The sequence below is a fragment of the Labrus mixtus genome, chromosome 13 (assembly GCF_963584025.1).
Source record: "Labrus mixtus chromosome 13, fLabMix1.1, whole genome shotgun sequence".
NCBI lineage: Eukaryota > Metazoa > Chordata > Actinopteri > Labriformes > Labridae > Labrus > Labrus mixtus.
The window spans coordinates 27,548,066-27,574,055 of record NC_083624.1 but is presented as its reverse complement, the minus strand read 5'-3'; the positions used below and the strand labels follow the sequence as shown (position 1 = coordinate 27,574,055).

At 38.9% G+C, this 25,990-nt stretch overlaps 1 protein-coding gene across 2 annotated transcripts in view; it reads left to right on the top strand.

The window, feature by feature from the left end:
* Positions 1 to 25,990, top strand: part of gpc6b (glypican 6b) — a 91,406-nt gene that overhangs the window by 14,649 nt on the left and 50,767 nt on the right. For both annotated transcript variants that reach the window (XM_061054561.1, XM_061054560.1), the window contains exons 2-3: positions 10,544 to 10,702; positions 21,118 to 21,509. In XM_061054561.1, the coding sequence (XP_060910544.1) occupies positions 10,544 to 10,702; positions 21,118 to 21,509 (551 nt within the window). The remainder of the gene's footprint in view (positions 1 to 10,543; positions 10,703 to 21,117; positions 21,510 to 25,990) is intronic.

The following is a 25,990-nucleotide window of genomic DNA, read 5'->3' as shown; positions in this document are numbered from 1 at the left end:
AAAAAATTACTGACACATTTGCGAGGAGTATGAAACCGTTACAACATCTTTATTCCTGTCCTTTCTCCCTTCACGCTGACTCTCCTGAGGATGAAGAATACCATCATACTATTGTAGTGCGCCGCTTTATTGTCGACTGTTTTATGTCGGTGAAAATTCATTTCCTCTTGAACCTGTCCTCATTCACCCAAGGACATACACTCCTCTGTATCTGCATCCCCCAGTTGTTTAAAACACGAGCGTTTCTTTCATTATGACTTCTGACATGACCCAAAATGTGATAGGAATAATGTCATTCAGTTTTTTTTGATTGATGCCAGTTCCAACTTGAGCAAGAAACTTAGCTATTCTGTACACAAAGCCCTCTGGGGACATTATTAAAAGTGTAAAGGAAAGACTGTGAAGGATACATACTGAGGTTCATATGCATTCAATCTCTTTCTTGTGTACTGTAGTTCTTTTTTACATATAGTTTTCATGTCAAAGTGTGATTATCCATCAGTCAGCTTGTTTCAGCGGTCTGAAATCAATCGATTGCTTTTTTGTCCCTTTAGGCGCACCATGGATCAGATTTGGCAGGCCTACATTTCTTTAGGTCGGGTTTTGGAAAAAGAGCTTTGAAAGAGAAAACATAAAGTAAGGATTGCTTGAGTCCTTAAGTTAGGCTCTAAAGAGGTTGAAGCTTTCTCTTTTATAACAAAAAATACTAGCAATGTATTTTTGATTTGAAGTCAGGGCAGTTTTATGGGTCCACTCTGACTGGTTGAAAGTTCTGTTGCCCACGTGAAATTGTGGAAATTCAATGAGCCTTGCATGGCATTTATTTTGGTTTGACTTATCGACCTGTTCCCATTCCACAATCATCACATGCCAATACTTAGTCAGGATGTATAAGGTTCCCTTTACTGTCAGCACCAGCATCCACAGAATTGAAGAAATTAGCATTGTGGTCATGAGAACATCGAGGGCCTTTAGGAGACCAGGATTCGAGTCCCAAGTGAAAACCAAATGTTGAAGTTATTTTAGGGTGTCTTCCCTTTTAATGGATAGGGCAGTTGAGAGGGGCAAGGAGCCACAGGTCGAACTTGACCCTGAGACGCCGGCTTGGAGGACTATATCCTCCATACATTAGACACGACCTAACCGCAATTTTTATAGTTTTAAGCCACCAAACATAACCATATGTTTTTTTCTTTTTTTGCCTAAACGCACCAAACAGAACATGTCACTGTTATCAAACAAAAGACACAGCAGTTTGTCTTTGTATGACACTCACACGACTTATGTGTTTCAATAAAATAGGACAGTGGTGTTACAAAGGTTATGCATTTTACAATTTTTAAAAGAAATGTGTTGAATAAAAACATGTTGGATACCAAACAATATAGTGAGTTACAGAATCAGCACCAAATGTTCAATAAAAAGTCACAGTGTGTCTCGATGGTCTTGCACAGTGTACACAAATACATGGTTCCTATAAATATAAGCAGAGTAGACACATCTATCAAATGGTATCAAAGAGAAACTATTTAGGTCGTTTTTGGTAAATAAAACAAGAATGGCTGCCACATTCTGTCAAAGATTGCAGAACTGAGAAGGTACATACATATTCACTTTCCTGTAGAGTTAAATGTTCCTGTTCGCAACAGCCATATTGTATTGTCTTTAGATAAAAGTGAGGAAGATTTAGAAGATGTTGGGTTCTGCTGCATGTAGATGTAATGTCACAGTGGGGTACTTCAGTGAAGCACATTATCTGACCAGAACTTAATTAGTTTGGGGTAAGGCCAGAAAAGCTGGCTCAAAGGGCCCTCTTCTGATTTACACTTTGGTGAAAGCAGTGTCATTTGGTGCAGGAATAGTGAAGCTTGTGAAATACTTAAAGTTAATGAGCTGTGTGTAGTTTATGGAGAACTGTACAATTGTTCATTTACAGTTTTGCAGCACTGTACACAACTGTTAATGTCTCTTGCCCAGGCATTTTTCTTCAAGGTGGCGGAAGTGTTGACATATACGTCTGCTATCATGATGATGATGCATTTTTCAATAGCCTGAAAGTATCATCAGAAAGTGAGGGAGGGAAGGCATGGTGGTCTAAAACAGTTTGATATTTGTAGAACCTGTGAAGCAGGTTAATATGAACATTCAGACCTTCGTATAAAGATAATGACAACAACGTGGTTGGTTGGAAATGAGCTGATACTTGTCCTACTTTTGCTTAAACTATTCTATATGTTGAGTGAGTTGTGTCCAGAGTATTTGTTGGCAAAGAATGACCAAAAAGATTAAAGAATTGGAGAAAAAAAACTAAAAAAACCTGAAGTCATTATCGAAGAAGAAAGATGTGCAGTTGTGTTTTGGTATTGAACTGATGTGACTTGTTGTGACATCAGAGTTGCTTCTGGTGTATAAAAAGTTTGTCAGGGGGGAACTGTGGGACACGGCAGATGGCAGAGAACATATGCTGCGGGTGTCTTTGGCCAGGTACACTGATGAACACTTCTGAGAGTTGAACTACCTTAGCTGGAATGCCAGGAACTCAAATGCACTCAAAAATGTATTATATCCGTATACTATTGCACTGGAATTTTACTTATTACGTTTTAAGTCATGTCACTTGTTCAAATAAAAGGACATGGAATCATGATATATTTAGTGTTTGTATCTTCCCTAAAGTAACCACCCTGGGTATCTGTCAAATTTCAGCTTCTCTATTTTTGCGCTTTTGCAGGAATGATGATGAGCAACCAAAAAGCATTGCTGTCCTATTGGGTTGTCCACTTCTTTCGGTATTGTGTCAGAAAAGTGAATGACAGATCAAATGAAATCACAGTTTTGAATTCAGTGTTTCAGCTGTAGTTTGTTGTCTCTTCTACCCTTCTGTTGTCTCCAGGTGAAGCTTCTGATTGCAAAACGAGGCACACCTGGCCACAGAACATTAAAACACAGTGTCAGCCAGGGATTGTGTGTGTGTGTGTGTGTGTGTGTGTGTGTGTGTGTGTGTGTGTGTGTGTGTGTGTGTGTGTGTGTGTGTGTGTGTGTGTGTGTGTGTGTGTGTGTGTGTGTGTGTGTGTGTGTGTGTGTGTGTGTGTGTGTGTGTGTGTGTGTGTGTGTGTGTGTGTGTGTGTGTGTGTGTGTGTGTGTGTGTGTGTGTGTGTGTGTGTGTGCGTGCGTGCATGTGTTGTTGTGCGTGCGTGTGTTGTTGTGCGTGCGTGTGTTGTTGTGCGTGCGTGTGTTGTTGTGTGTGCGTGTGTTGTTGTGCGTGCGTGTGTGTGTGTGTGTGTGTGTGTGTGTTGTTGTGCGTGCGTGTGTTGTTGTGCGTGCGTGTGTTGTTGTGCGTGTGTGCGTGTGTGTGTGTGTGTGTGTGTGTGTGTGTGTTGTTGTGTGTGCGTGTGTTGTTGTGTTAAGTTGAAGAAGTATTTGAGTTGATCTTCGTCTTAATGGTTTAGTTTGTCTGGTAATAATAAATCCCTTCATTTTGACGTAAGGTGAATAAAGAGGTTTTAAAAAGGCACCAGTGAAGTTCATTGAACGTTCTCAACACTTTATCAACAGAGTGTATTCACATTGTAATTCCACTATGGAATAGTGGGAATGAATGCTGTACCACATTACAAAATGTGAGCAGTCCAGCACTAACAAGGTGGATTTTCAACATCAACTTGGGGTAATAAGCAAGCTGATTTGATTGACACTCCATTTGATTACAGGGATTGGAGCGACGTAAAGTAATTGAGACTTACAGTATGATTACAGCACATACAGTATAGGTATTAATGAATCACTGAGTGCGTGCATAATCAAGCGTCTTTCATTAAAAGTCAGCTTTTCAGTCCTCATAGTGTTGCTGTGTGAACTAAAGTGACTTCCCATGAGCATGTATTGAACTTGCTGCTTGTTTTGTTGTTAATATGATAGTGAGAGTGAGATCTGCTGCTTTGTATGCATTTATAACAAACTGTAAGACAGTGCTGGTACTCCATGCAAGTTGAGGTTATGAATCTTTTCCAGACAGAACAAGGACAATGTTTGGGTTAAACGACTGAGTTTATTTTAGTCCCAAATGCTTGTCAAGGTCAGCTTTGATACAAGGAAACATCAGGTGGAAATTCAACTTTGGTGCCAGTAAAAAGACTAAAACCCATCAGCATACGACTTTAGCTCAATGTAGATCAAATAAGAAAAGAAATGAGATGTTCCAAAGCTCTGTGAAGACATTTACCTGAAACATGTGAAACTCTCTGGAATCATACAAACCGTTTAGTTCTTCAGTCTGAAAGCTGACACTCAGGGTGTTAGAGTAGCTGTTAAAATCTTGCAGTTTTGGTAAATGCAACATTAGATACATTTTTTTTTTGTATATAATTCTTGATTCGTCTCTGCATGATTGCGTGAGTAAGAGACATTAAGGAGGAAGACAAAATATGAGTTGAACAGTTTTTAAAGAACAACATCCTGTTCAATGTTTCCCCTCTACTCAGCTGCAGCTGTAGACAGTAGACTTGAAATGTTCATGTGTTGCTTCTAGGGATGTATAGATATCAAAATCTCAGTTTATGATAATACCTCGATAACAAGTCCAGAGTACGATAGGTATAGAACACCATTTATTAATCAATGATTGAACATTGAGACGGGTTATGGGATGGGTCAAATTACCTAAAAGTCCCTCTTATACAATAAAATAATTGCACCAGCTGGACCTTGTAAACAAAACAAGTCGTACTCACAGAAAAACAATCTTCAGAGTCTTTTGGCATAGCTCGATAACTTTCCTCGCATCTTCTCAAATCTTTTTGGGTGATGTTTTTCCTTGCATCTTCTCAAATTACTCATATTCTTAGACATGTAGGTCACCGCACTCTGAAAGCGTCTGTCTGCATATTGTTTTTTTGTTTGTCCGTTCTCCTTTTTTTATTCCTTCACACGGGGAATCTGAAATTCTTCCACACCTCAGATTTAATAAAGGATGATGGGCACACATGGGACGATGGTCTCTGTAGTTCCCACTTCCCTCTGCTCTGCTCTACTGCGGTTGAATCAAAACTACACTTTTTGCCCGTAAGACCCATCGTTTATACCGTCACAGGTCCACTAGGGGCGCACAACCACTTCATACAAGCACTCCTGGTGCACAGACACAGACGCTTTTCTGCCTGGAAAAAACACTGTGCTTTCACATGAAAAAAAAACAAAGTAGTTACTAACAAAAGCCAAGTAAGCTGCACATCTGGCCAGTTGCTGTTTAGTAAAAGTAAATGTCAGAATGACACAGAAATGGTGAAATGCAGACCCCCTGTTGGTGCTGGAATGGTGAGGTAGGAGTTGAGAGAGCATACACTCGACAAGCTCTTCTGACAGAGAACAAGCAGCACTGACACTGACTTTTACCAATTAAAAGTCCTCTCTGACCATTAATGTGCAAACATCCAACTGATGTTAGATTTAATGAATCCATTTGGGGTAAATGTATTTATTGAAAGACTTTTTACCCATTACAAGTGAAGCCCTGCATAGGCCTCTTCCCATGCTTTAAAATCACGTATACATCCCTCTGTCCACATGTCACTGTACATGCAGTTACTAAATCACAATGCAGACACGCTAGTCCAAACTTGACAGTTTTGGTACAATAAAGCAAATCACTATTACACTATTATAAAAAAAATAGCACTTTATTTTACTGTAATTTTACAGTATAGTGTAAGAACCTGCATAGTACAAACGTCATATATGTCATTTCATGCCAGGGGCTACTGCTGTACTCCAAGGCTGCTGCTCTGTTCAACATTGTTGAAAGGCTTGAGGAAAGCTAAGCCTGGTTGTAGGATTTTTGTTTGGTGGTTGCCAAGGTTTTCGAGTATTTAAGCTATTTTTTTCTAGAATGTTTGTATCTAGCCTCTGGTGTGTCCTGCTGGACGCCAACATGTGTTACTGTTTACAGAGAAAAGGGTCTTCCAAAATGGTCCATGGCATTACAATAGGTGGACCAGATCTTTTTCATACACCACATTCTAGACTCTAAAATAGTTATTGGGGTATTTTAAACCCAATAATTACATTTTTGGGTTGACTAAAAATAATTGACGATGCCTTTTTTCATCATGAGTAACATGCAGTATCACCAGTGCACAAAGGTAGGTTGATAAAGGTGGTCCATAGTAAAGAGACAGTTTTCTTTTAGAAGTAATTCTTGTTTGTCCCCGCAAAAAAATGTAAGGTGCAGGATTTTCCTCTGCTTTAAAGAACGGTCCAGTGAACCCTCCATCCTGCCTCTTATTAAAGTATGTGCTCCAGGAGATAGATTATCTGTGTGGACACAGTGGTGTTTTAACCTTGGCAAGGAAGGTCACGGCACTTTGCTGAGTGGTGAAGTCCCTTGAAAGCAGCTTCCCATATGTTGATGTATGACAGGCTTTTATTTGAAAGTGATGGCTCTGTTGAGACTGCCGCAGCGCACAGTAGGATTGTTGTGTCACGATTGATTTTCCTCTTCCTTATTTTGACATATCTGATGAAAAGTCTGCACTCAAATTGTATGGCCTGAGGGACAGGAGACAGTGTGGAATTGATGATCCTACATCAATGTTTTTTATATCTGTGTCAATAAGTGGTTATTTTACACAATGTTTTTTTAGTGAGAAAAAAATACCATTAGTGGAAAATGAACTTTTAAAAGACACATTTCATATCAGACATACTTAAAGACGACTGTTACTAAAATTGAGCTTTTACTCTACCAGCCAGATGTGGTTTAAAACCTTCAGTTGGTATTTCTTTTACACACAATATTGTCATTATTCTTCATGTATTGTTTTACCCTCTCTTATCTGCAAGACCCAGGCAGCACATACTTCTTCTTTTTTTTATAGAGTCATTAAAAGTGCAACAGACTGCAGCTGTAAATGCTGAGTTTCTGCATTCTTAACTGCTTTCATGCATCATTACATAGAAAATCCACTGCAGCAAGCTTGGTCATACCCAAAAAACATGTGAATAATGGATGCCTCCTTTTTATCAAACTGCACATTGGTCCAAACTACCTCTCATACATACACCTGGAATGAAATGGATAATTGGACATGTCAGATTCATGTGAGCTATAATCTGTCCATCCAGGGTTAAATCAATATTAACAAATCTGAATACATTTATTTTGCCTGAATTGTTTGCTGACTTGATTGCCCACAGTAAGTTGGACCTTGTATATTTTTTTGTGAAATGCTGCTGGATGATAAAATACAATTCTGGGTAAATCTTTTATTTGTATAAATTCTGGATGTTCTTAAAAACACTTCCTCATGTTACCATTTGTAGATATCATTGGGAAATAATCTTGTGCTCTAAGTGGAATCCATTTCTTGTTCTGCTGCGGTGCAGTGTATCTGTTGCTGCATGCAGGGAGGATTTCACAGCTGCCATCTGCTTACAGCTGCTTTGTCTGATTGGAAGCTCATGCTCGTTTATGACGGTGTACATTAGATCTGCATTTTCCGAGAGCAAACTGGTTTCACGGTTCTTTGTGTATGGAGAAGGGATGGGATTGTAACGTGCACAGAGGAAACAATTGAAATATGAATGAAATTGCAAACCCAGATACGGGATGCATTCTCATTTCAGTTGTAAAGGGAACCTTGGATCTTTGTGAAATATGCCACAGCTAACAATCACAATCATTTTCTTCAGAATCTGATGTGAGTGATGCAATTCCAATAATATGCATGTTAAGACCACACTTTTGATTTTCTCCTCTGAAAGAAAAGATTTGCAACAATGGCTGTTTAGGAAAATATGTTATTAACGTTGACATGCACACCTTTCTTGTTCAGCCAAAGATTTCAATTGTTGTGGATCTTCATTATAATTAAAATTTGGCCAAATCCTTACTCTCCAACTCATCCTTTTACAGCGACCTTATGGGTCTGGGAGGTATGTGGATATTATTATGATAATACATTGATAATGATCACAATATGTCATAATGCTTGGGTTGTAAAGAGTAGCATGAAAATCAAGAAACCAGCCCGTTCATGAGTTAAACTTCAGACTAGCTTCTTTAAAAAAACAAAACTATAGCAATTGATCAAACATTTTTATGGCTATTTTAAATTTTTTAGTGATTGATCTTTTAGGTTTTGGATTTAAAACCAGAACACATTCTACATTCCTACAATTCTACAATTCACTTAGCGGACGCTTTTATCCCAACAAGTGAAGAATAGGAACGATCACGTTAACAATCCGTTTCTCTCCAGCTTGGCAGACACAGCACTTCTGGGGTGGGGTTGGGATCAGGTTGGGCGGGGTGCAGTTGGAAATGGGTTGGGTGGGGTGGGGTAATCTGCTGGCAGACTGATGATGCACCTGCTACCTGAACTACCACTAACCTACACAAAATATAGTTAATGTAACCATTCATTGTAAACTATTCGCTCATATTTGGTGATATTTTCGCTCATCCCTTTGGTCTCATTTTTCTACAGTCAAAAAGACATCGGTTTTCTTTACTGCTTTGTTGTGGGGAAGTGGATGTGTCCTCCAGCAGGTTCTTAACATGCAAGCAAAAGCTGCAGACTTACAGGCTGTTTCCTACACTGTTTCTGCCTAGTGATAGGCTGTTTGATGAATCCATATTGAATAAATATGTCCAAAGTTATCGTGGTTATCAATGTCAGGTGTATTCTCTTCTTAAGAACCTTTTATAGCCCAGCCATGAACTACATTGTCTTTATTGTAAGATTTGTGCCATGCTGATTCTGAAAAAGTTGACATTGTAAATTTAGACACAGTCTATAAGAATTGCAATATCATCATTTTTTATTGAATTAGAATTTTTATATTGTTAATTTTTTTAATGAGATTTCAGATCACAATAAACCCGACCTCCCCTTTACTCATCAACCTCATAAGAACAGATTCATGTCTACAAGTTAAAAAGTGCTTCTGTACAAGTTTTAAGCTCCATCGACGGATTGTTTGTTTGTTTGTTTGATTTTGATTTGTTTGATTGATTTTATTTCGAACATGTAAAAAAAAAAAAAAAAAAAAAAGAAATGCTGTAATTACAAATATGATGAAAACAAATAAAATATAAACACAACATTACATGCCCGAAAAGGGGTAGGAAGAAGTTTAAACTTATCTAATCCTACCCCCTTTTAACTCAACTATGTAATATAAATAATAGATATTCATTTGTATTAATTATCTAATAGTATATAATGTTAAATATTGTGAAATAATTACTTGTATGACAATATCTACTGTGAAACAAAAGTTTGATTCTTAAGAGTTAAATCTGTTGTCTGCTCATTGTAGTCAAAATTCCTCTTGCACACTCTGATCAATATATTACAGTCTAGTAGCCAGATGTTTGTTTATGCACAAATCAAATTCTTAATTTGCAAATCCATGCTCCTTCACCCTCAAAGGCTGATTAAGTGAAGCTCAAATGTGTTTTGTGCCTTCTGAAATCTTTCGTTGTGAGCTTACTTCTGTAGATTTTGACTGTGAAATGAAGAAATGAACCTCATAATAAAGTCTGCTTTGTCTATGTGTCTATTAAGATGGCTCCACGGGAGACGTAAACAATAGACCATTAACTTTTGATTCACTTTTGTAATTCCCCAATTTCATCAGTTATTTACAGTGTGAGAGAATATGTTAGCAGTTCTCTCCTGATTGGCTGGTGATGACCAGCTCATTTTCAGCCTGTTTGGCCGTGATCAGTGACCGGCCAGTTCTGTATAATATATCTGATTCTGTGCCGATTTATAGACCTTTCCTGATCGATGTCAACGTATGCAGTTGTTTAGGAAGTGCAGCTGTTTGTACACAAGGTCATCATGTTGTAATACACCATGTCATCAACATCAAGTTTCCACCTCACATGAGAATCAGCTGCTGAAAAACATGAATAACAACTCAGGTCATGCTTTAAGTTGACAACAAAAAGAGACGGAGCATGAAGAGAGTAGAGGTGTCAGTCTGTAATGTGACCTGGTTCAGTTTACAGTTAAGTGTCAGTGAACCCTAAAGACACATTATTTAAAAAAAGAAGTTGAAGTTGTAGATCTGCTGCATGGCTCAGAGCTGTTAGAAACCTGTCATGAAGGAAGGAGAGCTTGGTAGACCTCGTAGCATTAACTTCAGGAGGCCAAAGTTAGCAAACCTATATTTTGAATGCATTACTGCTTAATTAAGACCACATGCTGGATCTCAGAACCACAGCCTATCGTAACATTTAAAGTTATATAAGAGAACCTGACAGTTAAATACAGTAATCCTCTCAAATGCTTCCAAAGTGGAACTGTGGAAATTTAATGTATTCTAGTGAGAGCTCTGAATACAAGTGAAGCTGAACCTCCTGTGGCTTTGTAGAAGTGAGTTTCACTTACATCTTGCAGTTCCAAACACCATGGGGTTAAAGAAAGCTTCCAATAAGAACTCTGTAGCTCCTGATAAATTAAACAATTTTTTATCCTCCATTCATGTGACATTCATCAAGACGACTAAAACCTTGTTTTTAAAAATCTTTTTGCAGGTGAACATCTACGAGTATGTCCCCAGGGAAACACATGTTGCACCCAGGAAATGGAGGACAAATTTGGCCAACAGAGTAAACAGGACTTTGAGAATCTGGTCGATGAAATGAGTCACGAATTGAGAAGCACTTTTGTTTCCCGACACAAAAGATTTGATGGTAAGTCCTTTTTTATACAAGTTAATTCTCCTAATGTGTCTCTTTTATTTCTAGCAGTTTTCATGGTCATGGTCAAAATCAAAGGATGGATACAGTATGTGCTCATTTTGAAAAGGTTGACTGTTTGTTCTTCTGAAGCTGTCCTCCCTCGTGTGGAGACGAGATGTGGAAAATCATTAATATGCCGTGGAGTGAAGATCCCTCTTGTTGGATTAGTCAAACATGGTTCCCTGCCCAGCAGATTGGCACCTTGAAAAATAGCACCAAGCCAAACTCTGCATTATTAAGATAGTTTGTTGGTGTGCAGCTGTGTGTGATCGTGTCCTATAGCCCGCACTGTGACTCTCTTGACCACCGAGCCTCTGCTTTGGAGGGGGCGGGGCAGATGTTCTCATTACTGAGCCTCTCTCCACTTCTCCCTCTTGGTATCCTCCTCTGTGGAGTCTGCTTCTTCTAGTTACAGTTTAATGAGAAATAATAATCCCTCCAGCTCCAGACATTACACTGTGTGGGACGCAGCAGCTTATCACTGTGGACAATGGTGAGGGGTTATGGAGGTGGAAACGGTCAAGCATGGCCACCTGTCAGCATTGTCTACTCATTTATTAGGACTGCAGCCTGCAGCCATAATCATCAGTGTTAAACCTTTAAAGAATGTCTTCTCTTAAAGTGAACGTATGGACAAAACTCGTGATGAGACTCCTAAAACAAACGCCTACATCTTGACCCTAGGATAAGATTTGATTTACTTGAGTTGAAAATGTGATGTTACATCACTTCTATGCCTGTAACTTTTACACTTTGCCAAGCAAACGTCAGGAACTAGCTGTGTTCACAGCACTCCCTGAAACACTGAATACAAAGTGTCTAAAAGGAGAAATATTGTGAGTTCTAAAAACTAAGGTTATGAAATGAGGAAATACTAGAAGACACAAGAAAGTTGAAGCTTTATTTTCAGTTTGAGGAATGTGCTGAGACTTAGTACGAGGTCTTTTTGAAGTCTTATCAAGAAAATTGAATCATAAGTTGAATTCTCTGAAAAAAAAGGGAATTGTAGCCCTGACTTTTTGTGCATGAAATGGACTGCTGCATAGAAACAAACTTCCGCTTTCATGAAACCAAAGCTTCATGGAAAAGAAAAGCAAATAAAAAATTTACATTTTAGGCTAGTATCAGAAAAGTTTAGCTCCATTGCAACAGTCGATCTTATGTAAGCATTCTGTTTTTCAGATTTTCTTTTCAATTTCCTTTTTTTTTTCTCCAGATGCCCTGAGGTAATAGCTTCATATTATGCCTAAACAACCACTTGGACTCAATGATGAACTGATTAGAATTTCATTGTCAAAGATTTCCCTTAGGCCTAACTCAAGAATTCATAAACTTTACCTCATCCTGTTTGTAGAATGTCCTTAAAAAACACCTTTCCATTATACCCATCCTGTTTGTAATATCTCAGGAATGAGAGGGAATATTTTCAAAGTCCACATTAGTTCAATATCCATTTTTTATTGGTGGTCAGAGGTCTTTGTGATGTCATCTCCATCCCACGTTTTCTTGTCATTCTCACCCCATCAGTAACACCGTCATTTTGTCTTCAGGTTGATACTACTAACTACTACTAACTGTGGAATTGTGTATCCATAATTCCACAATTTAAAACTTTGATACGATGCTAGTGGTAAAGCTGAAAGGACCACCGCTGCTCTGTCTTTTGCTTGAGGCGGCTTTTAGTTAAAATATGTCTTCCTTTTTTCCCAGAGTATTCAACATATTATATAAAATGAACGCTCTTCAGTTACAGCACGCAACTCTAAACTGATGCACACTGCCCAGAACCTCAATGTCACATCGCCTGGGTGATATCTGTCTGTTCCTTTTCTTTTTTTTTCGAGGAAACTTCTTAAGCTCACATGTGATTCCTGGAAGCTTGCATAAATAAATAAGTGATATTTTGATCAGCTGCTGTCAGGATAGTGGATGTGAAAAGGAGGACTCCATTGAGGGAGGAGATGGGGTTTGTGCAGCAGCACTTAGATGCATGACTCCTGGCACCCCTCTTTCCTCTTGGGGTTTGCTGCCACTCTCCATAATTTCATCACTGTCAAAGCAGAGGCCGTATGCAGGTTTCAGCGCTGCAGCCCTCGGCTGACTCGAGACTTGATGTCTGCTGATGATATTGATTGTAAGATTTCAACCATTTCTTTATATGCTATTAAATAAATGTAGTGTTTGAACTTGTGTGCTTATTGGTTTCAGCAAGTAAGTGTTACACAAAATGCCTCTTTAGTCTATTAAAAGTAGATTTTCTTTATTACTACATTCTGCAGTGCTCTTAAAGCAACTATTCTTCCTTTACTTGAATAATTGTGCCGGTGTTGATGCTGAATCTTAGCACAAAGATCCAAACAATACACAGTTATTTGTTCCTTGAGATGCTCTTTACCATCTCTTTAGCACCTGGCTCTGGAGTCCCTCCTACACAGACTCTGTGTTTGTGTGTATTTTATTTATTCTTTATGCAGAGTTTGTCTTGAGTGTTGCTGGAGCTGACAGTAGCTGGCCAGCCCACACATATACCTGACACTACAGCCTGTGTGTCACAGAGAGAGGGCACAGTCTCAACTATTCCAAGACCAGCCGAGCAGAAATACTGAAATATCCACAATAACCTGTGTTATTCAGTACAGCTGTGAGGATGTACGAAGAAGAAAAAAACAGCATTATCTGGAAATATAAAGTTAGACATGCAGCCAAAGTAACTACTATTTAAAAATACACCTTCCCTGTTTGAGAACTTATGTGTCAAAATCCATCATTAGGCTGATTATTACACATGTTGAATGTCTGAGAAGAGTGAATTTTTTTGTCTTTTTTTGGTAAACAATAAGTCAATCCCTGTCCCTCCTCTGACCATGAACAACACGGTGCTGTGTAGCCAAACAGAATATTAATGTGTTCACTCCTCCACACTTTGTCTTCTTTGAAGTAATTCACTCACAGGTTGTTATTCCTGTTGAAAAATCTGCTGGCAGTCGTTAAAAACATTTAGCATCTGGCACTAAATAGAAATAAGATGCATTTTTTTTCCACGACAAAATGCACTGAGCTATGATTGACACTAATTTCATCCCCAAGCTTAGAAAACAGAAAATAAAACGTGTCATCTCTGTGTTACTGTTGGTTTAATCACCAAAAATAAAATGTGGTATGTTTTGATGGTTTACCACAATCCCCTCTTCCTTTTCCTATTATCACAATCCATAAGGGGTGGTGAAACTACATCTGATAGCTGTGCATACAGATATCATTATAAATGTAGACCAAGGGAGAAATCTGTACCTGAAGAGAAAACTGAACATGATGCCTTTTGGACACAAAAAGGTTTCTAAATTTACGTTGTTAATTTCCAGATTTGACTTGATGGGATTATGTTTTGCTTTTTTAAGCATTCTTCCACTTCAAACACTTTTTGCAGGAGCATTTTGGAACTGCTCAAAAATGTGAGAAGCTTGTTGAATATACATTAAAGCCTATAAATAAAACAAATATGAAGTTCCTTGAGCGATTTGCCAATACTGAACTGCTGCATATAAAACCAAAATTATGCCGTTGTGGTTGTATGCCTTCTCCAACAATTTGAGTTACTGTTTTTATCCAAGAATGTCTTTTCTACTGAAGGACGGCGTAAATGTGGCCCGGAGGGGGATGAGTTAAAATGTTGGTATATCATTTATTCCTTTTCCTCTTGTGTAATGAAAGTTGTTTCCTCTCCAGAGCATAATGAAAGAATCTTATTTCTTATTATTTTTATCTTATTTTTGTATAGCACCAATTCTTAACAAAATGTATTCACTTTACAAAAAGGGCAGGACTAAACTGTACTTTTGATTGTTAGTATTATTAATTACAGAGACCTCATCCATCAGGAGCTCAACACTTTGACATTTTTCTTCTGAATGTTAAAAGAAAGTTTCGATGTTACAAATTATATTCTATTTAAGGGGAGCCATTGAAAAGCTGATATAGAAGAGATATGCTCTCTCTCCCTGCCTTTGTTAGGTTCCACAGTTCTTGTAAAGAAAACAGTGCCATTCATATGCGGCTGCATTGTGCTGCCAGCTACCAGGTGAGAGAGTGTGTGACTGTCTGAGTGGTGCTATAAAGGGTCTGCTGGCTCAGTAAAACCCCTCATCTGTTAGGAAGTCCTGTAAGTCCTGTAATATCCAGTTGAAGACTGGAAGAGTATGTTGGAGTAGACATTTGACTGTATCTCTAAACATTGCAGGGTTTTTATATATAAATGCCTGTAGGTGTTGTAATCCCTGTGAGTTGGATGGGGCAACCTCCATGTTTATGGATATACTTGTTGGGAGAAAAATCAGAAATACTTAGATAAAGTGTAAGGTATGATAACGAAAGGTAATACAGAAAATGTCATCAGATAACATAACTGAACTTTTTTGGAGAAATCACTGTCTTGACACCATTACCATTATTTTTCTCACATTGTCATAATGCTTTTAACTACTGCTTTGTGACTCACAAAAGGGAAGCTTCAGGAACTATTACAAGAAAATTGAGACAATAACGGTCAGCCTGTCATGTTCTCTATATACCAGCAAAGCAACAGCAGCCCTCAGTAGACCAGCACTTCCTGCCAGATCAATAAAACGACCCAGCTTTGATTGACATGGAGAATTAGAAGTACCCTTTTGGCAGCAAAATTGCCACTTACATGTACAAGAATGAGAGTTCAATGAGTCTGCATACCAAGTAGCACAAGCAGTGTGCTCCATGCTTTTTCACTAATGACTGAGTGAGAGATGGGCTCCTTCTGTGATTGGCCGAAGTCCTTCAGGAGAAGACATTGAGTGGGTCTGCTGGAGATAAAAGCTGTTATTTCTGCTGCATGAGGTCCAAACAAGTTAATTTTGTTGTTTACGCAGGGGACATTTATATATAAATTACAGATTGTTTTGAAAAAGTGTTACTGGCAGGTTTGTATTTAACAAGAAAACTTTTGATTAATCATCAGTAAATTCATTAGCTTTCTGGTGGTGTATTCGGCTCATTGGGTACCCAGGTGGCCTTGAAATCAAATTCAGAACTTAAAGTAATTAAAACAACTAATAAATGTCATTGCATAGGAGTTTTTAAAGACAGTCCTTACAATGGCAATGCCTCTACACTGGAGGTAACAGCATGTCAAGAGTGTCTCTGCTGGTGATGACAGCAAAAGAACCCCATTCCTGTGAACACGACATCTCAAGAACACCTTGAGGAAATTTGGCACAAACTTGGTCTCAAGTGTGTCTGGTTAGATTTTGCTCATCAAAGGTCAACGTTAATGGCCATATGATTTCACATAAATGTGTAACATGGTAAAATCATTAAATATGACATTTTCTCGACTCAGGGTTTAGGATGAAATTCTCAACGATCAATGTGGAAAATGCTTTTTAGACCATTATTCCTATCCCTTCTTTTTAATGCAGTCTTATGGATGCATTGAAGGAAATTGGACTCCAAGGTGAACTGATACGTTTTGAGTGGTCAAAGGCTTTGGTCGCTTAAGTCAGATTTTTGTTAACTCAAAATGCCTAGAAATAGTATAATATTACATATAATATATTATTACATATATAATATAGAAATATTACAGTTGGGTTTATTTTAAATGTATCTGTCCATTTTGGAAAACCATTCAAAATCATTCTTTTGGGCTTCTTATGCCTTTATTTTAGAGACAGGACAGTGGATTGAGTCAGAAACTGCGAGAGAGAGAGATTGGGGAATGACATGCGGGAAAGGAGCTAAAGGTTGGATTCAAACCCAGGCCGTCTGCTGGGAGGACTACAACATGTATCCGTACATGGCACACACTAACCACTATAGTCTACAGGCGCCCCTCACAGTCATTCTTAAACAATCCCCCCTCACTCTCACATTTCTGACCTGTTCATTCCACCTTCCTTAGTAGGTTAATTAATGATATCTTCCATACACGCAGTGATAGAGAGAGGGAATTCTTCTAGGTTTTTTTCCGTTCCTCCTGTAAATTGTGATGCGATCATTCCACCAGTTGTTAGCTTACTAATGCCATCGTTACATTTTTTAAGCCAATATATTTCTTTAAATGTCATACAATGGAAATGTTGGAAATAAACTAGCTTGACTGGTTGGTAAAAGCATCCAAACACAAGTTTTATATGCAGCATTTCAGCATTGGTCAGTCCCTCAAGGAATTTCAGAATTTATATTTACAGGAGTAAATGAAAATACAGCCAGGTTCTTGCATTTTTTAGCAGCTCAGAAAATATTCCTCTTAAAAAAAGTTTAAGCAAAAATATGCTTAAAGTTGCATGACATAATCCAATCCAGAGCCAACAAAGAAGCCCGGGTCCTGCAAAGTCCAGCCTGGACTTTAACAACCCAAATACTCCAATATGTCCACAGGACATATTTTCCATGTCAGGCAGAGCTTACTTCCTGCGTATGTATTAATATGGATTAGGACATGCACTGATGTCAAATGTGTCCAGGAGGCTAATGCAATAGTTCACTGATCACACTGTTTTGTGTTTTAAAGATTTATACTCAAATGAGTTAGAGGAAATTGTGGTAAAAAAAACAAACCCCCATTTACCCTCCTTATTTATTGCTGGTTACAGTTCAGAAGGCTCTGCAGTAATTAATTCTGCAGGCCACGTCCCTGTGAGGCTACGCAGTAAATACTATCCCACCTAAAGCTGCTTCAATCTGCCGTGTCTTTACAACCATCAAGTCATATTAATTCAAGACTGCTGAGAGTCAACTACCTCTGAAAACTGTGCATGGTTTATGACTGTTACACATGCTCCTTACCCTTTTTTTCTATCATCTATCACAAAGATTTGAAATAGAACTGCTCTGTTTTGCGATTACTGACATATTTGACATCTCTGACATCTAGGGGAGCTCTACTCAGTAGGTTTCTTTGAGAGCAACTAGCTTTGTAAACACAGAGACACAAGCTTTGTCTTTATCACAGAGGAAACGGCTCGGCATAACCTCAGAAATCTGTGCACACAGTGAGGAATCAGAGCCAAACCGAGCCTTATCAGTTAAAACGGAATGAACTCCTAGCGAGTTAAGAGTCTAAGAATCACTCCAGTCAAGCCTTTTAGCATCTTTATCCTCCTGCTTGCTCTGCCGCTCTTTTGGACAAACCTCTTAACTATCATTTTTAGAGTCTGACTTTTCACTGAATTTGCTTTTATAAATGAGTGTTGAGTGTGAATGTTCACTAATGAGATTAATTTGTCTGTTTCAAATGTAATAGTCCAATCACTGAATTAACTGTGGTCATCCAATGTCCTTAATGTCATTATTCATCATAATCACGCCGACACAGAGCAAAGACATATCAAATACAAACAGGTCACATCAACGCTGTATTCGGCCTTCATTACATTAGATATATTCAGTAATGCTCAGCTGCAGCAGTGGCCTTAAAACATGAATGAATTAACATTTTTCTGTAGAATGCTCATTGTTTTCAAATGAAATGAGTTTTTGAAGCTGTCGTTAATCAGTTCATATATTGCTCAGAACAAATGACTGAAGCACAAATCATGCCTGGAGCTCTGCAGTATGGCTGCTTTTTTATTTCATGTAGTCATACATACAAAATAAATAACCATACTGACTTAAAAAAAAACTTCCCATGTCCTCATAATACCTGAAAGACAAAATTCACATGCTTTACAGATTGCACAAAAAGGTGTGAAAGTGAATCTAATTTTATCAGATCCCCAGGGGGAGTCTTACAGTTAACGCTCAGTGCTACCTGATAAGATGTGCTAATGAATGATAATTCATTGTGATAAGAATAAAGAGAACCAGCCTTAAACAAGCGTGAAGCCGATGATGAATAATAAAAAAAGCACTTTTTTAGTCTGAATAGATTAATGCAGGATTAAGATCTAGCATTTCTTCCGTTGCAAATGTGACCTTTACCCTCCAAGCTAACATCGAGTGTGTTATCATGGTTGTGTGTTGCAGCTAAAAATACATTTGTCTCAATCAGATAATAATGAAAAAAAAAAACACCCTGTGTGTCCTACCTCCTTGGAGATGAAGCATAGTCGTATGTACTCCTGTTTTCTCATGTTGGTGTAGAAATAGGGCAGCTCTTGATGGAGCTAATCAGATGTAATTTTGTTTTATGTCATTGAGAATAATGCCGTTTTGTTTCCCTGATTGTGTCTAATCAGTATTATTACCTGCAGTGCTGAGCCCTTGTGACCGCTTCAAATCCATTATGTGTCAGAGCCATCCTGATGACTGATTGTAATGTGCATGGCTCAGAGAGATGGATCTCTTAGTGGGTGCTCAGATTGTTTAATGTAACCTGCTTCTATGAACAGCTTTACAAATAATACAGACCATGCTGAATGAGTGATATACACGGTAGGTAGGTATATGTACGATAGCTAACATGCTGTTACAGGGAAAGTCACTCAGCTCATTATTTTTAATTATCTCCACCTCTCTTTTATACTTCTCACTCTGCTCACAGTGTTGCTGTGCTTTCTAACAGTCACTGCCTCTGTGACACTGGAGACCTTAAAGCAGTACTAATCCATTTTCATATTAGCAGTGGGTTAAATGTTGAAGTTGGTGAACCCATTTATAAGTCGTACCAGACTCTTTACAATCTATCACAACTGTGAAAGGTTTTAGAGTCTTCAGGTTGTTGTCTTTTGGGGATTTCGGCCAACAACATCACGTAGTACAGCATTTAGTATTCAAGACAAACAGGACCTACATTTGTATGGTTCAATCATACGACATAAATCCAAAGAATTCTAAATTGTGGGCGGCTGTGGCTCGAAACATCGGTTTTCTTTTCAGTCGGTTTCAACTTAAACCTCCTCACAGGAGCTTTAAGAAGTGATAGTATGTCAGTTTTGTATTTCCAACTCTTTTTGCTGCTTCTGTAAAATCTGTAAAAGCTTCTTTGAAACTGATATAATATTAAGTAATACCCCCAATCCAATCTGTAAACAGCACTCTGTAGTGGAGTCTCCTCTGACTGTTCTTGAACTATTTCACTTATATCTGTGGAGCTCTGCGGGCTGTTTAAATTTTAATATTTGTCCTTAAAAAGCCAGGACTATCATTATGGAGAGCAGATGGTCAGAATTATTATCTCCTCATCCCAATTTCTGGGGAGTCATGGCGGTCATGAGGCAAACAACAAGTGGTGCCTGAAAAGACGAGTGCAGAAAGGCTGCAAACCTCACAGACAAACGTGTGGAATCAATCATACTGAAAGATAATTGATCACACTTCATATGACATCCTTTGGCTTCCAGCTTTTGCAGCAAAAACTCTGGTGTGAACTTTATATTGGAAGCCATTCTGCAGTATATCGTTCTATCAGGGTAAAGGAAGGTATGTTTTTGCTTTACAGATGAGAAAGGGACAATGCAGACCTCATACAGAACAAACAAAGAACTTATTGCTTTTCAGAAATGGCGGGCTCCGATAGCGATGTCTGAGGCACTTTGCTGGAGAAAAAATCAACAAAGCTGTGAAGTCTCTTCAAATGAAGTCAACATCAAAAGCACTAATTCATATACTATTTTTGAATTTTTTGATTGAAGCTGTATTTGTTGTTGGCCTACAACCAAGCAGACTTCTTTTTAAGTAGCTGTCCTCTTACAATTACACATTCAAAGTCATTTGAGTTTCCATTTATTCCTAAATTTATAGAAGGCTTAAGCCTGGCTCACACTGTACGAGTGAAATCGGGACGGTGCATTGACAATTGTTAATAAAGTTTCATTTGAAAAAAACAAAGGACGGTGGTTGGTGAAAGAGAAGGAAGTGGAAGTTGTTGTAGGATAGAGGAAAGTAGATACAATCATAGATATATGGATACAAGTTTCAGAAAAGTGCTGCACTGATGAACTGTACAGAAAAGAAAACAAAAAAAAACGCGTCCTGCCGCTGGTCGCCATGACTACAGTCCCCATTGTCTCTCATGATTATATTGTAGTCACACACATCTTCTGCCGGACCCTTTCATGACGTAATCGTCAACATTTTAAATTCTAAATATCAAACATGTTTGTAAAAAATCGGGGCGTCCCAGACGATCGCCAGGCAGATCGGGGATGTTAAGATTGGATCTTTGTACCGCTCACACTACAAGATAATCTGAACAGATAATCGGGTCCGAGCAGCTTTGAGTTGGGAGCGACCCTGCGATTGTCGGGAAGGAAGAATCGGAGCTCAAATCGGCCCGATTATCCTGCAGTGTGAGCCAGGCTTAACACTGCAGATCATCCATGTATGCCATGAACAGCACCTCACACATGAACAGACGTCAGGCACAAAGTAAACGTCTGTCCTCTTCTTTTACCCAGAATTCTTCCTGGAGCTCCTGGAGAACACAGAGAGGTCCCTGAACGAGATGTTTGTGAGGACTTACGGCAAGCCGTACATGCAGAACGCGGAGGTCTTTGAGAACCTGTTCTCTGAGCTGAAGCGCTATTACACGGGAGGGAACGTCAACCTGGAGGAAATGCTTAATGACTTTTGGTCGCGGCTGCTGGAGCGCATGTTCACGCTGCTCAACTCGCAGTATGTCATCACAGAGGACTATCTGGAGTGTATCAGCAAGTACACGGACCAGCTGAAGCCCTTTGGAGACGTGCCCAGGAAGCTCAAGGCTCAGGTTACCCGGGCATTCATCGCTGCACGCACATTCGTCCAGGGGCTCTCCGTTGGCCGGGAGGTCGCCCAGAGAGTGTCTAAGGTAGGTGAAAGTGAAGCAGGAAATGAAAACACACAAAATCAGCTGCTTACAGCCGTCACAAAACCAAACTTTCACTTGCTTCACTTGTTTATTCAGTGGGAAAATATTCAGCGTTTGACCTCAGCTGAAATGAAGACTTCCACACACATTTTAACATTTTAACAAGCCCAAGGTCTAGCACACATCCAACACCCGTTATTTCTCACAGTGAAAAAGCTCTCTCTCTTGATGCACGTCTTCAGGAAGTTAAAGGTGCTGTCTAGAAAACAGTGTTGAAGACTATGTGGATTGCTCGAGGAGAGAGAAGGCCAGATGGTAGAAATCTTAAATAGCTGAAGGAGATTCCAACATCATTGTTTACTGCTTAATATTTGTACAGCAAATATACAGAATCCATTTATCATGCTGTAGCATTCTGTTTGAAGCGATGTAATCTCAGCGCAGCTTCTGCAGTACAACAAACTGCCCTGGGAGTGTGTGGAGTTCATCATGTACATGTACTAAGTCCGATTAAAGGGAAAGCTAAAGTCTGTGGCTTGGATTTAGTCACACACAATAACAGGGCTGTTTTTTTACACACTTTATTTTGGGTCAAGAGAAGCACTGATACACACCATGCTGCAAAGGCCCATCCTCTACACTGATGTCTGGACACATATCAGATTGTAAACACAACGAGGAATATTTATAGACCTACTGCACTGTAAAGAAACAGAATGCAGAGAAAATGCAACTTCAATCATCAGAGAGAGGGGCGAGAGAGGGGGGAGAGAGGGAGAGAGAGAGAGGGAGAGAGAGGGGAGAGAGAGAGGGGGGAGAGAGAGAGGGGAGAGAGAGGGGAGAGAGAGAGAGAGGAGAGAGAGATAGAGGGGGGAGAGAGAGAGAGGGAGAGAGAGAGGGAGAGAGAGAGAGAGAAAGAAATCCAACATTGCTTTCCTTGTAGTCCCCCCGTGTTGCACTCGGTGACCTGTGAACATGTCCCCCCTCCCTCCCCACCACCACCAGTAGTAATGTTGGGGCTCATTTACAAGCAGCCACGGAGGATGTGTTGTTAGTATGCGTTTACTGAGTTACACCCCGTGTTGGAACAAGCCGGCATGTCCCAGCTTCACCTCTTGACATTTGAGTGAGACTTGAGATCCAGGTCATGTGTCTGCGACTGCAACCCTTTGATCCCCAGGGTATAAAGTCATCAGCAGGGATTGGGTGTAAGCATAATGGAATAAGACACCCTGCTGGAGGTGTCTGTTGCTCGGCTCCTCTTAGATGTGACATCCATGTTTATTGCTGCTGGGATATATATTGAATTAAAGAAGATGATGTAGTGCTTTATTGCTTTTCACATCTTAAGAGACAAACACAAAACCACCCAGAGGGGCTTTGACGAGACAGTCTGCATCTCACAATGTTTAGTTCATTAAACTACCAGTACATCTGCTTTGGTTCACTGGATCTGAGTAAAAAAACTTGATCTAATCCTCTTAATTCATACTTAAAATAATCTGAATTCTGGTGGGGGAAACTCCAAATTAAACTTTTCTATCTGAATACACTCACACACTTTAAATATGGAAATGAATAGAAGTGTAAACAATGTGACGACATTGTTTCCAGTACAACCAGGGTAACGGTAATGGGCTGCATTAACTTTGTAAAATTAGAATGTTATTATGCTGCTCAGTATGAGGCCAATGTTGTACTTGTACTGAAGTCAACCATCACCACAGGAGGAATCATCCAATGCAATCCACTTCAATTGTCCCTAACAGGCCTCTAATTTCATAGCAGAGAATCAAAGTGTAATATTTGTTCATTTCATCAATCAGAATATGAGCCAAGGTGAATCCAGAGCACTTTATTTCCTAAAGTGATATTGATCAAAAACATTTCTGTATTCATAATTTATCATACACTTGTTAAAAGCACAATAATACTTTTTAAATGATGATTATTTGTTGTGGAAGGAAAATATTTATTTTAACAGAAGGAACCTGGTAAAAAATGTTTATGTTGCATATTAAAAAAAAGCATGATCTATCACTCCTGACATACTACTACTACAGTTACAGTCATAACATTATGAATGTTCAAACTGACAACAAAAAAGTTCTTGTCAATTTAGAACAGATTCCCTGATATTTCGTGTGGCTCAGATTATACAGCACATTGAGAGATCAAACACTCAGTCATTGGTCTTACTCCCTTAGTGTCCTATCAGATGACATGAGTTTTGGGCCTTTTTAAAATTTTCATTTTATTCTTCAACAATAAAGGTTCAGTGTGACATGTCTGTCATCTGTCTGATCAGGGCCTCAGGCTGACCTACACCTGTGTCACATGTGATAGGATGTTACCATGGCGATCCTTAGAATGCTCAGTGTCATCTTTGTATGTAAGAAATCCAAACCTGTAGTCTGAGTGCTCATGTGTGAGGGTTGCATTAAAGCACTTGTATATTTGAGTCTCCATGGAGACTGAGTCTTCGGGACTACACAACTACCTCCACTCCTCCCTTCATGATACTCATCTCTTCAACACATATCTCCTAGAGACAGGGGATGTAATTTCTATACATTCCAGCCCAGGAAAAGGTCATCCATGGTTTCTCTCCTCCAGGCAGGTCTACTGTAACTTAGTTTATTCTGCTATTAGCAGATACAACTTCCACCAACTACAGCTAAGACAAAATGTTGCTGCCAGATTTTTATCACATCTCGACAGAATTGAGTGTTATAAACCAATATTTGCTGCACTGCACTTTCCTGTCTGCTTTCTAATTGATAAAAGCTTTGCTTGGTCAGGCTCTTGCTCAGTTATCAGATAATTCCCCACAAGTCACTGTTTGAGATCTTTCTGCAGGACTCTCTTTAGCCTGTCAGTGTGGCCAAAAGGCCTGTTTGTCACAAAGATTGGCTGGTCTTGTGCTGTGCCCTCAGGCAGCGAAAAGTTGTCTTCTTTGAAACCTTTTTCTTTTTATTGAATGATGTTTTGATGTTTTCTTAATCTTATTTTTGAAACCATTTGTTGCTGTATAAGCGCTTACTGCAAATAGCAGATTAGAAGCCCAGGTTTGACACAAGGCTATCCCAGCTCCCCCTTCCTATTGGTGTTTTCTTCTCATAAAACACTCACTCTGCACATCTGTCTGTAAAACAAGAGGTAGGATTAGACACTGGCTGTTTCTACATTCAATCTAAAAATCACTTTAGCACAAGTGCTAAGAGTTACATTTTTATCTTTGTAAAGGAAATGACACAGAAGTGCTTTGCATGCTGTGTCTCTGTATCCAAAAAAAAACTTAGACTCATGTTGATGCTTTATGTAATAGAGGAAAAAGTCCATTAGCTGTGACCCGGGAGGTTTGGCCTCAAACACCTTGACAAGCCTCCAGAGTGCGATCGTGAGAGTGCATGAGGATAAGAGTGTCGAGTGCAGCCTGCTCTTTAGAAATCATCTAATAAAATCTGTTTTACTGGGTCACACTGTCAACTTTGTGTTTGCTATCTGAAATGTCACTATCCTCGCCTACACACATAGAAAAACAGTCCATCACTGATAAGATGCTGCAATTTAGAAGGCAGGCTTCACATGTGGCCTGAATGGGAAGGAGGGAACAGCTGATTCATCTTCTCACAAAATGAAGAATGAGACGATAAGACACATTAGTCAAATAAAGTTGAGTCCGTTTCATGCACAATAAACAGACAAATTAGTTATTCTATCCTATCAGGGCTTGCAGCATTGTATATTGTTTAACAATCATCTATTCAACCCCTGAACCTTTTATTTATTTATTAAGAAAATAACATTAACCAGCTTGGTTTGGATCAGCTTACTGGATCTGCACCATTTGATCTTTGAATGTTTTCTACCTCATTAGAAGAACGTGCAGATCTATACATTTATTTCATGGTTATCAGAATGGCAGTCAGAGAAAAGCCTGTCTCAGAAAACAATTTAAATAAAGCATCACCTTCAATCAGTTGTGATATTAGTCGTTTATTTGTAGATAAAAATATCGAAACTCTATCAGAAGAACTGAAACACGTGACAAGTGCCATATTTGACTGTTTAACTGAATGGGATTTCCTTATGTTCCATTCTCTTTTGAAAAGAATGATGAAAACAGTTGTGGCTTATTCATACATTCAAATTAAATAAGGTAAAAAAGGCCTGTGGCTCTGACCAAACTGATATACTGTAGTAAAAAAAAACACACCTATACAAAGAGCTCTTCAACTAAACAAAAGTGAGAGTCTGTCATCTTGTTGATCATCTGTATATGACTGTTTTTGTGCAGTTTTTGTACTTTTTTTGTATTACTGAAGCTGTGACAGCAAACTTTATTCCCATAAATCTATCAACTAATAGAACACATCATGTTTAAAGTGTGTTTTGCATATCTGTAATAAAAGACAACGCAGGCTCACATTAAGAGTCTGACATCTCCTACTTTAACTGTTTACTTCAACAGTAATGTA